The sequence below is a fragment of the Pelobates fuscus genome, chromosome 3 (assembly GCF_036172605.1).
Source record: "Pelobates fuscus isolate aPelFus1 chromosome 3, aPelFus1.pri, whole genome shotgun sequence".
In the NCBI taxonomy this organism is placed as follows: domain Eukaryota; kingdom Metazoa; phylum Chordata; class Amphibia; order Anura; family Pelobatidae; genus Pelobates; species Pelobates fuscus.
The window spans coordinates 44129081-44144799 of NC_086319.1; the positions used below are offsets into that span (position 1 = coordinate 44129081).

A 15719-nucleotide genomic window follows, 5' to 3' on the forward strand; every position below is an offset into this window, starting at 1 on the left:
ATTTAAAGGATCACTAAGTGCTCCCAGACCACTTCATCTTAAAGGACCACTATAGTGCCAGGAAAACAAACTTGTTTTCCTGGCACTATAGTGCCCTGAGGGTGCCCCCTCCTTCAGGGTCCCATTCCCGCCGGGCTGAAGGGGGAGGAAGGGGTTAATCCCTTACCTTTCTCCAGCACCGGGCTCCCTCAGTGCTGGGGACTCTCCTCCTCCTTCGGTCATCATCGGCTGAATGCGCATGCGCGGCAAGAGCCGCGCACGCATTCAGCCAGTCCATAGGAAAGCAAATCACAGCGAGAAGTGCAGAAGCGCCTCTAGCGGCTGTCAATGAGACAGCCACTAGAGGCTGCATTAACCCTAAAGTAAACATAGCAGTTTCTCTGAAACTGCTATGTTTACAGCAGGCAGGGTTAATCCTAGATGGACCTGGCATTGAGGTCGAGGTTAATTTTAATTATTTTCCATAAAACTGTGCACATGCATCTTGAATGTCTACAATACTCTTCTATAAGGAAGCAACACCTCAATAAAGACGTCATGGAAGGTGGAGCAGGCAGCAACACAGAGGGAGTCCTTTTTTTGTTGCTCCTGAGGGGTGGGAGGCGATAAATCTAATTAGGGACTATTAGGCGTGTATTTCTATTGCCATAGAGTTCTATTGGAAACCACATTTAGTCATTACATGTAGCAACCATTTGGCTATGGAATGCAATACATGGCATTTTCTTGGAAGTAACAAGTATAAGTACTGATACACGAGGGTCCTTGCATTTTATGTAAAAGGTTATGTAAGTATGAGATGTATATTGTCTCTATTTAACATGACATGTTTGTTGGCACAAGTTTTTTTCACAATCTTTAAAATGTATGTACACATCTTATAGCTATAATTTGTGTACAGTATGGTATAATGATGTTCTACAGGACGTCGTACAGTGTATACCTCTAACACACGCCACATTAGTTAGTACCAGTAGAATCTGCCAAATGTGCTATATTGTAGGAATACTAAGTGTAACTTATTTAAAATCTAAAATGTCTTAAAAAATATAGAGAGCTTCCTAAATTGCATATTAATTTAGCAGACCAGTGTCTCTGTGCAGTGCAGTTTTCAAAAGAAATGTTCATTAAATCATTCAGGAAGTAAGTACACTAACAAGCAACAAAATAAAGCATTTCGCCTCAGAATAAAATGTGTCCCAACAAACCAATATTTATCTCAATTACATGCCTTTCTGCCAACATAAACAACACTTAAAGGGCTAAACCAAGCACACAATTAGGCAGACTCAATGCTGGATTGGAGATTATGAGACCTACTGTGCGAATTTTGAATAGACAGTAGATGAGGGGATTTAAGTGTGCGGACAAATGATATGTGTAAAAGGCAAATTATTACTTTAAAATGGACGACAAAAGAATCAAACTTACCACAGTTTTCAGTAGAACCTTTCCTTTGATTTGTTGAAAGGTAATATTTCGCAAATTAGTTGGGGTGCAGCAAATGATCTTAAAGCTAAAACATTTTTTTTGCACGATTGTATATTTTGTAACCTACCAGCAATTATAACTACAATAGACAAATGTCTATAGATTTTTTTAACATTTTATCTACAAAAGAGGTGTGTCTGGTGGTGGAGCCAATGGCTAGGACTACTCTGGACATTTTTGATGACATCATGTCCTGCTTACGGAAACCCAGAGAAGCCATGTTTTTAAAATATTTTCTGACTTGCTAAATTGAAAAAAATAAACGTATTATTTTAAGAAAATGACTTGTTTTCTCAAAATAACTAACTTGTTTTCTCGATATAGCAAACTTGTTTTCTTCACATAAGAAGTAGTTTTCTAGACATAACAAATCAGAAAAATACCAAAAATACATGACCTATCTGGGCTTTCATACGTTCTGATATTCATTTATGTATTTTTAAAGGTAATTTTGAAGAAACACTGTATGTTTCTTTTGTTTTTTTTACAAACTAGTGTAAGATCCATTACCAAATATTCTATTTTAGAAAGCAGGGATGCTACGGTAAAAATAGACATAGACGATTTGGGGTCCCAAAGACTAAAAAAAAAAAAAGCATTTCAGAGGTCTGTATTTCAGCAAGAACTCAACCTGCACCTGTCCTGCTAAGTTGCTAAATTGAATGGCTATGCTCATGCAGGATACATGTCTACACTAGAGCATGGTTGGATGCTAAGGTGATGCCTGCAGATGGCGCTGGTTGGTCATGGTCATAAGACATTTGGTGGATGCTCTCAGAATATTTCATCATCATTTAGAAGCTTGGGCAAACGTCTGTACATTCTTTTAACAACAAAGAGCTGACTCAAGTTAATTAAAAAACAATAATGACAGGAGACTTGTTCTAAATTATGATTACTAAAAATAGCTATCCTCTAGTTACGGATCATTATTATAAGCTAAAGGTTAATGAGAGAAATGGGTTAAAGAAAGTTCAATATTTCTATCACTGTGTAAGGTGACAAAAGCAGAATCCATAACTATCTCAATATTTACGAAGAGGTGATTGATTTCGCGGCTCAGAGTGTTGATGTCTAGAGCTCTTGGCAAAGCAGTACATGAATGTACAATCTTTAAGGCAATTAGGTTATTCATTATAGATCACCTAACTAAATATTTATTTCGGTGATATTTACAGCAGATCGTTTAAAAGCCATTTACATGAGCAATTATTGACTCATTGCGCATTCATTTGCCGTTAACCGAGCAATGTTCCTGTTCAGAGATAAAGTCAAAGCTATTAACACGTAAAGTATAACCTGTTGTGTGTTATGTACGTGTCAGTTTAGAAGCCTAAACCAGCACAAATACTTATACATAGCCATATGAGTGGCTGTAATGAAATATCAGATCTTTGTGAAAGTTTAGTATATAAATGTGAACATTTACAAAATATAGACTTGTACATCACTAGAAGAAAACCATGGAGAGCAATGCTTGTAGAGTACATACCTTGCTGAAATCTGTACTTGGCATCAACCATTTGAGATAAATATATATATATATATATATATATATATATATATATATATAATATTAGGTTACCTTGAAATATCATTTTTTTAAAATTTCCTTTTTTTATATACTTTCTTAAAATAAAGTAAAAGGTTATTGTAAGTTGCCAATACATAAATATTGTGTAATTGTATTTGTTACTTAACCACTTTATGCTGTATATATATATATATATATATATATATATATGCACTACTATTGTAATCGTTAGTGGTATGACTTCCTTCTCCAAAAGCTCGACTGGTGCCATTCATGCCACGCACGCCATGCACTTGTTTCTTCAAAAATACCAAAGACGAATAATAAAACATCGAACAGCCTGTGCTGTCAACAGCAAATATTTCCAGACTACAGAAAATCTATGGATTTTGATTGGTTGCCTCTGATCCTGATAATGCATTCCAGGAATCAAGGTTCTCCAGGCCACTGGGACTCAAAGGTCTCAATCCACCTCACCTCTTATATGGGAAGGTGACTACAGATGAGGGAAATGGAGACACTTTTTCTCCACTTTGACCTTGAGACTTGAAGAAATAGTATTATTGGGCACCCTCCACCCTATTCACTGACAATTCAGGATTCCAAGTAATACAAAACCATGGATCAAATGCCTTTAGTACAGATGACATGCCCTTCAATAATAATAAACAGTGGAGGATAGCTAAACACATGGTCCTAAATGTTCTTTCCGTTTCTATGTAGGCTGTTGTTGTCATGACGGGTTGGTTCGCCCATAAACTATAGTTGTAGTAAGTATACAAATACCTTAAATAAAATAGAATAAATAAATATCCACATGGCCAGAACAGTTGGTGCAAAAAAATAAAATTAGCGTGCAAAAATCCATCCAATATACTCTAGCACAGGGGTGCCCAAAAGGTAATGTTTTATAACTGCAACTATCATGATGGCTTTGTCATTCTAAAGGTGTGCAAAGTATCCTGGGAGTTGTAGTTTCAAAACTTTGGGGGATCTACCTTTTGAGCACCCCTGATCTAGCAGTACTCAGATGGGGCAGAATTGCTTCCTAGAACTACCTTCAACATAGTATTTAAAAAAGAAAAAAGTCATAGTATATTGAAAACCATAATATATACAGGAGTACGTTTCCTATAATTGTATGATATACCCGATACCTTCTGTCTTTACAGATGATGTATGTAATAATGAATGTATTAGAAAGAAATCAGAAAATGTTTTCTACCCCATTATTTCCCTTTTCGAGCTGTTTTGTCTGCGTGAACAATGTGACAGAGTTATTCTGTTACTGTCACAGCAGCAAAAATCATAAACCTCAATTCAAATTCTAATTAAATAGAACCAAAGCAGTGAAAATACAAACTGAGAAGAGATGTGGCATATTAACTATTCAATTTGCAGTCCTCAGCATTCTATTCTCCCTACTGTATTCATTAACGGAGGTCCCTAACCCAAACATCGCTGACCTTAAATATGAAGTCATGGCAAATAATTGTATTAATCACTAATGTTTGCATTTCTAGTTAATAGAGAGATCCAAATCAAGAATCCATTAGATAGCTATGTTTCAAGTGTAAATACGGGACACTTTTGGCTATGGTTTAAAACATGCCCCACACTTTCCATATGATGTGGATATCTTAGTCTAGTACCCACCTTCAGCAGTTAGAAGGAAATTTCTTAACCTGACTAAGGTTGCTATATTGTTCTAAAATATTAGAGCAATGTAGCATACCGTCTTATCAGATGTCTAAAGCACCCTAATGTAAGACATATCCCATGCCGTGTCCCTCTTACTTTGTGAAATAGAAAATAACAAAATGTAACACAGTTCAATATATCTCCATTATATAACATAAATAATTAATTTAATTATAGTGTTGTCAATTCACAAACACAGAGTTGGCTGAAAAACTGAAAGAAAGTTAATTGACAAATAAGGATTCTGCTGCAAAGGAAGCATTATAATGTATTTTGCACGCATATTGTCTTATTTTAATACATTTCATGTATTTTGCTTAAAGAGACAAAAAAGTCACCAAAACAACTTTAGCTTCATAAAGCAGTTTCTGAGTTGAGATCACGCCCCTGATGTCTCAATGCTCAGTTCTCTGCCGTTCAGGACACCAGGGAACCAAAGCGTGATGGCGGAACATTCCCAATTGTAAGGGCGGTTGGGAAGGATACAAATGCTGTCGTTACTAATGACCAGTAGCTCATTGTGGCTCTAATATCACCACCAGATTTCCAATCTTGTTGCTAAATTTTTGTAGCCTAAACAAATGAGTAGAAATAGTGTAGCTTTCATAGATAATTACAGAAGTGATGCGCTGAAACATAGTGACTGACTTTTGGTATTGGTTGTTGGAAACTCACTGTCACTACTTGTGGAATGTTGCGATCAGGAAAGCGCCACTAACAGGCTCAATGATGAATAGCAGCTGATCGCTAAAATGTAGAGGCAAGTTTGGCTATAGAGTTCTATGGTACTGGTATTGATAGAGATCCAAATATTGATCTTTGTTATATTCAGAGGAAGCCCAAATTATCATTACAAGTGCACATGAAGGAGCGCAAATTAGACACCAGACACCTGTTGGTATTCAAAATAAGCCTCTGTCATTTATTCTCCAGTTGTGTTTTTATGCATTAAAAAGTAAGTGCTTATGTGCAAATACTCATTGGACAGTAGTAGGAAGGGAGTGAAAGGGTGATAGGAGTACAGATAAGACATAGGGATGAACGTCATGTACATATAACAAATAAGTTCTGAGAAAGAGAAAGAACAGACTGATTTAGGAGAGATAGCTCAGGTGGGGGCTATCTGCTCCCGGAACTAGACATATATGGTCTTAAGTGTCATTTTAAGCATCTAGCATTTCTTGAGTCCACGTTATCCAATTTTAATATAGGATATCATAATGTGACACCTATAAGCTTGAGCTTTGGAATCAGGATATATTCTATCACAGTGTCACCTCTATGTATGAGCTTAGGATCTATAATGCTATTTGAGTGTAGAAATCTGCTACTCAGTAAGCAATGACTTCAGAAAAAGAACTGGGCTGTTGTTTAATTTTTTTTAAATAATAGTTAACCCATTCTGCCTCTCCCACCTAACTAGCAGTGCCCCTGTTTTTGCTCCAAAATACTTGTCATGCATTATGTCACAATCTCAGCTGTTAGCTTTGCACAGCATTAAGCCGACAAGTGCACCACATCTCCAAGAAACCCTTGCGGTGTCCAAAATAAAAATTATAGATTTAAAAAATATATATATTTTTTTTTAACATTTGTTTTTTTCCACATATTTTTATGTTATTTATATAAAGCATTAAAAAGAATGCGTTCATTCTAACCTGGATTGTCCATTTAAGACCACATCTGGAACTAAAACCTTTAAATGTACTTTGAAAATACCATAATGCAATATAGAATAGACTCCCTCTATTTTTCAACTATACCTAGTATCCTACCTTTATAAGCAAGTGATGTACATAATCGGACATCGTGCGCAAAAGCACTTGTATAAAGCACGAGACGTAGCTCAAAGTCACTGCAGCAAATATTCAAATGTAATGCAAAGTCTTTTGTTTAATTAAGCACACATTAAAAGTTCAAAAGCAACATTAAGTATTTATTAGCATAAAACATTTTATGTATTATCTTTTGTGTTTATCTTTAACCCTTAGAGTAGCAAAGGTGCAGGAATTGTGCCTTGCAAACCGGTGCTCATATGGTTGAAGTTAGAGGTCACTTGTGTCTTTACATCCATTTAGTCATCATAGATAATTATTACTTATTTTACACCATCACTACTACAGCTGTCTAATGGAACTACTAGAGATTCTTGTTTGATATGGAGAAGGAACAAAATCAAATCTTTGTCAAGTTATAGCAATACAATATTCTAAAACCTCAATCATCGGGTTTCAGGCACGATGTGGTTATTGTCAGATAGCGCTTAAAACTACCATCTCTTTATTACAAACGCACACAGCTATGCATTAAGTAATAATGATAGCCCGCTTTACGCTAAATGTATGCAAATCGCCAAATTACATATTCATGAGTGTTAAAGTGATATGTCATTCCTTGTGCAAGTAAGAACTTTTCAGCTTATTATATATTTAACGAGAACGTAGAGAAGCAATCTGAGACTGCATTTATCACCAAACACTTATGTTTTGTTGAATGATGATATTGAGTCTATTTCTACATTTCGTTATCAAGTTTTCATTAAAAATAGAAATTGCAAAAAAAAGCAAATTAATATGTCACACAGCGTTCTGTGTGATACAACATTTATTCTATCTTAGACTTTGCTACATCATTATATTAATGCTAAATTATGATAGTCAGGAAATAATTTAGAAATATTATTTAGAATTATTCATATAACCAGCTATATTACTGCAATTTCAAACTGATTATCTTAAAGAGCTTCCAAGAGAACTACAGGTGAATTAATGTTCACTTTAAAGAGTTTATTCAACAAACTACGACTTCCAAATGGAAGAATTGATGCAGAAATTCTTGCTTTGTGATGTTGGCTTATATTTTATCATTTGGATTTGAATTGTCTACAATCTGGAGTTTAACAAATAAAGCCTCTATGACTTTAACTTCAGTCAAATGAGACTCTAACTCACATCATTCTCAGTATGCATTTTTAGTTATGCATGGCAACAGGTAAGGAGCAATATGCCATGTTGTGATGGGAATATTAGTCCTCATATCAGTTGTCTGTCCCATTCTATAAGCATACAATAGAATATATGAAATCACGCAATGATTAATCATGGCGTTATCACAAAGCAACCAACTTTATTAGTTAAAGGAACACTCTGGTCACCATTACAACTTCATCTAAACGAAGTAGTTATTGTGCCAGAAGGCTCCCAGGCGTACTATTACCTTAAGGAGTTAGAGAGGTCAGCTGATGCTCTAAGCCAATCAGTTGCTCCTCATTCTCAAATAAAACAATGTACTTTTTTTATGAATGGGGAGCTACTGAATGGCTTAGAGCATCAGCTGACCGCTCTAGCCAATCAGCTGCACCCCTGCCTGGCGGCACCAGGCACTTCCTGGAACTCAGATTCAGAACCAAAATGCTGCCTGCGGCTTGAGATCGGCGCTGGAGGCCATTTGAGAATGACTTAACCCCTTACGGTAAGTGTGCTCCCCAGGGCTTCCTGGTGCTATAACAACTTCCATCAGAGTGTTCCCTTAAATGATTCCATCCTGCAGCATATGATTGCTGCATACTACTAACCGTGTGATGTGTATTCAGGACAATAAGATTGATCGAGCAAATTTAGATCTCAGAATATTTAATCCTTATTTTAGCACAGCATTAAATTACCTTTTTTAATTAAAGATTTTAAAAGCATGTATGATTTTTCAATCATTCATTTGGAGACAGAATAATTTTTCATTCATTGTTGAAAGATGTAATTGGGAAAGGAATAAAAATGGCTGTTTTCCGTTACACTGTTATAATTAAGCAAATACATAGCAAAATAAAAGATAATGACAGTCATCACTGTTTTTTTAGCCTTAAACATATTAATCTTCCTACACTAATATGATTGGCAGGGGCTGGTATGGCTTATCTCTCAGTTTAATTATTTTCTTCCTCATTTATTGTGGTTTATAGATACTTTATAGGCTCTATTCTCTATTTAGCCCAAAATAGCATGTTGGCCATAGAGAAGCATTGCCCTAAACAGGGTCTGAATAAGTTGTTTCCTACAAACATCACTTTGAGAAATAATATATAACATACTAAAACAATATATTAACATGCCATATTGTAATTGGGACTTTTTTTCCTCTTAACATTAATACTGTTATTGGTGCTTTCTATTTGCCATATCCAGTTTCAGGTACATATATGAACATGACTTACTCATAATGCATGTGGAGTTTAGTCACAAAACTGAAATATGTGTACAATGGACAAGAAAATTGGAAATTGTAAAATTTTAAAAAATCCTACATACCAGGTCTATAAGATAAACACATGAGTCTTGAAAGGACACTATAGTCACCAATACAATTTTAGCTTAATGAAGCAGTTTTTGAGTAAAGATCATGCCCCTGCAGTCTCACTGCTCAACTATCTGCCATTTAGGAGTTAAATTGCTTTTGTTTCTATTTATGCAGCCTTAGCAACACCTCCCCTGGTCCTGGCTGTGACTCACAAAGCTTGCATGAAAAAAAAATGGTTTAATTTTGAGTCAGATGTTAACTTACTTTTGATGTTTTTTTTTTTTAATCTTCTGCTCTGTAAATTGAACTGTAATCACGTACAGGAGGCTCCTGCATGGTCTAGCAAGCTATTAACAGAGCAGTAGATAAGCAATTCTAAATTAAACACACTGTGCAATAAAGAAAGTGTAAACATTAGATGACTTTTTACAGGAAGTGTTTAGGAATGCTAGGTAAGTTTCACAGGAAGGTGTGAATGCGACTGCATAAACAAAGTGATTTCACTTCTAAATGGCAAAGAATTGAGCAATGAGACTGCGGGGCATGATCTTGCACCACAACTGCTTCATTAAGCTAAAGTTGTTTTAATGACTATAGTGTCCCTTTAATGCTAATTTATGTCATTTCACCATGCTTTTTGCATTGAAGGTTTTGTAAACAAGTTGTTTGGATGTATAATAGAGTAAGCTATGGAACATGGTTTGAGCCTACCTTTTTCTGGTCTTCTAACTTATGGCTTACAGGATTCTTCCCATGCTTGTTCATTTCTGAAGCTAAATCCATTACATCGAATTTCTTTGGAGTAGAGATTCCTTGGCAAGCTAATCCACAATTCAGGAGTCACAACCACACAGATGTGCCCTTTCTTCCATCACAATACTTCTCTGAACTCTAAAAAGTCCAGGGGATGACTAAAAACACGCATTGAACAGAGGTAATTAACCTTGCATTTCTGTCTTGGATGCTTCAAAATCAGCATATCGCTTCAAAAAATTCCACTACCACATCAAGATTGTTGCAAGACAATTCTTTAATTCTGGTTGCTATCGCATGCATTCTTCAGTTCTTCTCATCTTGGATGGAACTCACATAATCTCTTGAAACCTGTTGAGACAAACATTACAATTCAATTAGCTTCCTCTAATCAATCAGCATGCATTTTACAGCATTCGTAGATTGCGCAAATAATCCAACGAAAAAATAAAATATTAGCAAAGAAATAATGTAACAGCAGTCACGTTAACTCCTGCTATGACAGCACTGTGTAAATCACTTTACTGGTCACTTGCCACTCTAACACACAAAAGGAGAGGTCTCCAAATTACAACCAAAAAATTAAGATACACAGTTAGAAGAATCAGATAGAATATTGAGTTGCTGGTGTTATTATTAAAAAGAATCACGAAAATGATTGTAGTTTTAAAATGTGATGATCCTCTCCATTACAGTTTAATTCACCTAGTTTTATAATCCTCATATGCAATATCTGTCCCTTAAAGCTGATTATATGGGATTGGCTTGTAGTGTATGAATCAACTATAAAAAGCAGTTAATATGTCTGAACATGTCAAAGAATGTTGAAAGGATTCTAAAAAAAATAAAACATGATAAAATTAGTATAAAAAGTGTTAAAGGGACACTCCACTCTGGACTTGGCCCTCTCATATAATGCATAATAGAGATAATGAATTAAAATTGCAAAATAAATAATAATAATAATTCCAAAAATTAAAAACAGTAAAGATATTTACCTATTCTGCCCAGGACACATTTGAAAATGAAAGACATCTCAATGTATCCTTCCTGATAACATATTTTATAAATAAAAATTCTGTGTGTGCCAGTAGGTGTGTGACTTCCTTTGTGATGTTTCTATAGTATTACTGTGTATATCTCAGCAGTTTTACAGGATATGGAGGTTCCGAACTGCCAGTAAGTTCATTCATGAAAAGACTAATAGACATAATAAAAGAAAGCCAAAGGGTGGTTTTATGGGCTGGCTCTGCATCGAAAAACAATTAACTTTAGGCTGCAAACCAAACGGCCTCTTGCATCACTGCATCAGATAATAATAAACATAATTGTAATCTTCAGATTTAGAAAAATATATTTTTTAATGTATTCTAATTTAATATCAATCGTCATTATTCTGCAAGGGACCAGAAGAAATGTAACTGATCTCTCTGACGTCTGTCAAGAGTATGGGACCACTTTTTTTTTTTTAAATTGCTGCTTTTTCAACCAGTAGAATGAAGTAAGAAAGATAAAAGGTACCTACTTGCACAATTCAAAGCAATTATAGAGCTTGGTGTGTTCTATTATTATTAATTTATTTATTTTTTTACATGTTAACACTATTTCATTCTTGATATGTAGCCTTCAACTGTTCCTGTTATTTTCTTCCTTTCTCTTGCTCTTTATCTTCTGTTCTCCATTATTCTTCCTGAAATATCTTATTACAAACGTTTTCTAATAATTTCCCTCTGTCCATTTCACTTTTATAAATTCACCTTGTTACACCCTCCTAGCTGTCAATCAGACAACCGGTCCTGTTACTTCCTGGTTTGGTTAGCTCAGTGGAGATAAACTCAAGAGGCAGCTATTTCCTAGATCAACTGTTTTGCAGACATTTCTCACTGAGCTGCATTGGGAAGTCTGATTAGACAGCCGCAGAAAATGTTGACAGGAGTAGAAGGGGAGAGCTTGCAAAGAGAGGAGACAGGAGATCTGCAGCTTTTTCAAGCTGTTTTTAAATATTGTCCCAAATGAATAAAATGCATAATTAAACACATGCATGTTTTCATTGGGGGAATATTTACTAAATTGTTTATAAAAACAAAACTTTTTTTTCATGGGAGTGTTCCATTAATTGATTTAGTAACTATAACATTCATAGTGACTATTTCCAGAAGGGACTGATGTCTTAATATCCCCAAATAACTTGATGTAACAAATATATTACCTTTAAATAAACTGACATTCCAGACAACCAAATGTTAGGTTGCATGTATAGAACAGGTTACTTTTTTGTATGGTAATTAGTTTGCTTCCTCTCACATTCCCAGCCAACAGTGTTTATCCATTTATCTAAGGTGTGCTAATATTTAGAATAATACAGATGTGCGTGATGTCATTGTGTATCATCCTGAGAGACTGCTCAGTAAAGGTTTTTTAAGTGTTGAAGCACAGCTGTTCCTACAGTAAAAAGCTGGCAGCTCTACTACAAGTCCCAGAAACACCTGCTGCACCCATAATGCATTGCTGCTCTGGAATATATGTGATAATCTTACCAGTCCCCTAAACAATTAAGGGATCATCACGATTGGAGTATCCTACAGATCTGGGCCGAGATCACTGCAAAAGCTGCAAGAACTGTATTTAAAGAGACACTATAGGCACCCACAACACTTCAGCTTATTAAAGTGGCCTGGGTGCAATGCCTCTGTCCCCTTAACCCTGTCATTGTAATTATTGCAGTTATTGATAAACCGCAATAATTACAATGCAGGGTTAATTCCACCTCTGGTGGCTGTCTACCAGACAGTCACTAGAAGCGCTTCTGGGTCCTTAGCGGACTTTTGGTCTGCTTAGTGATGGTGGACATCCTCACGTTTTGCATGAGGACATCCAGCGTCAGCTAAAACACCATAGGAAAGCCTTCCCTTTAAATGCCCTTTTATAAGTTTTGTTTTATTGTTTTCACATATAAGGTACAGTGTGTTTTCTATATAACACATTGGAATGTCTCTATAACTACTGGTATGTAACGTGTACTGCTACAGAACAAGTCCATCTTAACAATAAAATCGCTGCTTACCATTCAGCTTTAGTGCAAGTTGTAATTATACTGCCCTTTCATTTTGACATGCTACAAAACCTAACTCATTTTCCATCTCGACTTAACAATTACATCTCTTGTTTGGTTAATAACCACTTTCCTTGGAAACCACCCATTCATTTAAGTATCTTTCTCTAAACAGCAAATAGTCTCTTGATTGCAAATAACAAGGTGGAATCTGGTCAATTAACTGTCTTTCTGCTAATTACCACATATGGCATAACTTTCTCAAAACTATGACTCTTCACTTAAAACCAGTTTTAACCACTTAAGTACCAAAAACATGGATACATGTTTTTACTATCATTTGTTTGCAAAATGATATGTAGTCTATAAAGCTCCATTTACATTAATTTATATTCCAGGATTGCTTAACAACTTGTAGTTGAATTAATTTATCTGCCAGGAACCCATTGCAGCAATTTGTTATCTGCAAACAGGCAAGACATGACAACCCCTCACCACCCTTACAAACAATAAAGGAAGTTTCAATGGTCATGTCATTCCTACAGTCCGAATAGTACCGCTTAATCACCCTGTACCTGTTACAATGATAAAAGAAGATTGCCATGACATTTTTGAAATACATTTATTTTAGATATATACAATTTAACTAACTTAATGATTGTATGTGGCCATTGTTGCCATTTTAGTAAGTTATATTGTTAGTGTACACCAGCAACAATAATTGAATGTACAAAACAAAAATGAAAATGTATGTTATACAAATATTTCAGACCCTGTGTGAAATATTGCAAGATAAGGGATACTGTGCCCCGACTAAAGCTTTCACCACCCACATTATTTCTTCTGACTGAAAGGTAGGATTGCTCAAAAATATAGGTAAATGTGCAGGTTTTAATAGCAGCCTGCAAAATCCCCTCTTATGTGGTTGCTTGGCTTTTGTTTGGTTGCAATATTTACTGTATGCGGTCATTACACCAACATACAGTCCAAAGATTAATTTTGTTTTGAATATTTTTATTGTGTTCACAATATAAATACATGTATCAAACTGATTTGTAAAACACCAAAGCAAGTGATTGCCCATGCAGGGGCATAGGCATCGGTTTAAAACAGTGTAAGCATTTGGTTGCCTGCGCAGAGGGCTATTCAGCTGTTAAGTTTGGTAACGGATTCCATACCCAGTACCTGGGTGAACAGGCGCTGCAGCGTGTCTGGTACGTGTTCTGCTGGACCTCCTTCCCTCATCCCGCGGATCTGCAGGTTCAGCCTGCGGCCACGGTTGTCCAAATCATCAATCCACGTGGTGAGGTTGGCAGTCTCCGCTTCCTGATTAGCTACGGCCGAATTTGTTTGTTCTAGGTCTGTGCGTAGTGACCTGGTCTCAGACTCTGCCACTGACATGCGGGCTTCTATATTAGCCAGGTCGGCGCGGAGTTGAGCCACAAATGAATAAAATGCATAATTAAACACATGCATGTTTTCATTGGGGGAATATTTACTAAATTGTTTATAAAAACAAAACTTTTTTTTCATGGGAGTGTTCCATTAATTGATTTAGTAACTATAACATTCATAGTGACTATTTCCAGAAGGGACTGATGTCTTAATATCCCCAAATAACTTGATGTAACAAATATATTACCTTTAAATAAACTGACATTCCAGACAACCAAATGTTAGGTTGCATGTATAGAACAGGTTACTTTTTTGTATGGTAATTAGTTTGCTTCCTCTCACATTCCCAGCCAACAGTGTTTATCCATTTATCTAAGGTGTGCTAATATTTAGAATAATACAGATGTGCGTGATGTCATTGTGTATCATCCTGAGAGACTGCTCAGTAAAGGTTTTTTAAGTGTTGAAGCACAGCTGTTCCTACAGTAAAAAGCTGGCAGCTCTACTACAAGTCCCAGAAACACCTGCTGCACCCATAATGCATTGCTGCTCTGGAATATATGTGATAATCTTACCAGTCCCCTAAACAATTAAGGGATCATCACGATTGGAGTATCCTACAGATCTGGGCCGAGATCACTGCAAAAGCTGCAAGAACTGTATTTAAAGAGACACTATAGGCACCCACAACACTTCAGCTTATTAAAGTGGCCTGGAAAAGCTGCAAGAACCTGTTACAGGTTGTGTTCACAATATAAATACATGTATCAAACTGATTTGTAAAACACCAAAGCAAGTGATTGCCCATGCAGGGGCATAGGCATCGGTTTAAAACAGTGTAAGCATTTGGTTGCCTGCGCAGAGGGCTATTCAGCTGTTAAGTTTGGTAACGGATTCCATACCCAGTACCTGGGTGAACAGGCGCTGCAGCGTGTCTGGTACGTGTTCTGCTGGACCTCCTTCCCTCATCCCGCGGATCTGCAGGTTCAGCCTGCGGCCACGGTTGTCCAAATCATCAATCCACGTGGTGAGGTTGGCAGTCTCCGCTTCCTGATTAGCTACGGCCGAATTTGTTTGTTCTAGGTCTGTGCGTAGTGACCTGGTCTCAGACTCTGCCACTGACATGCGGGCTTCTATATTAGCCAGGTCGGCGCGGAGTTGAGCCACCTCCTCCCTCACCACGCGGCCCAGGCGGTCAGATAAGGCCTCAAAGTCTGCCTTGGTGAGCAGATTAGGGAATATGGTCTTCCACTCACCCTCTTGTGGGGCCTGTGACTCCGATATGATCGTCGGTACCGGCGACATCCTGGCCGGCGTGGAGGGGAAGGAATCCAGTTCCTGGCTTGCGGCCTCCTCCTCCCGCTGCGGTGATCGGGTGCATGTTGCGGCTTGGAGGTAGGAGCGTATAGATTGTTCCCCTTCTCGTCCTGAGGGTCTCAGGGTGCCGGCGGGGTCTGACTGCTTTCTTGTGCGACCCATAGCAGTGTGTGGACGGGCTGG

At 36.9% G+C, this 15719-nt stretch overlaps 1 protein-coding gene across 1 annotated transcript in view; it reads right to left on the reverse strand.

Moving 5' to 3' along the window:
• NAV3 (neuron navigator 3) overlaps positions 1 to 15719 on the reverse strand; it is a 662176-nt gene that overhangs the window by 460845 nt on the left and 185612 nt on the right. The window contains exon 2 of the mRNA XM_063446980.1: positions 9731 to 10123. Coding sequence (XP_063303050.1) covers positions 9731 to 9802 — 72 coding nt within the window. The 5' untranslated portion in view covers positions 9803 to 10123. The remainder of the gene's footprint in view (positions 1 to 9730; positions 10124 to 15719) is intronic.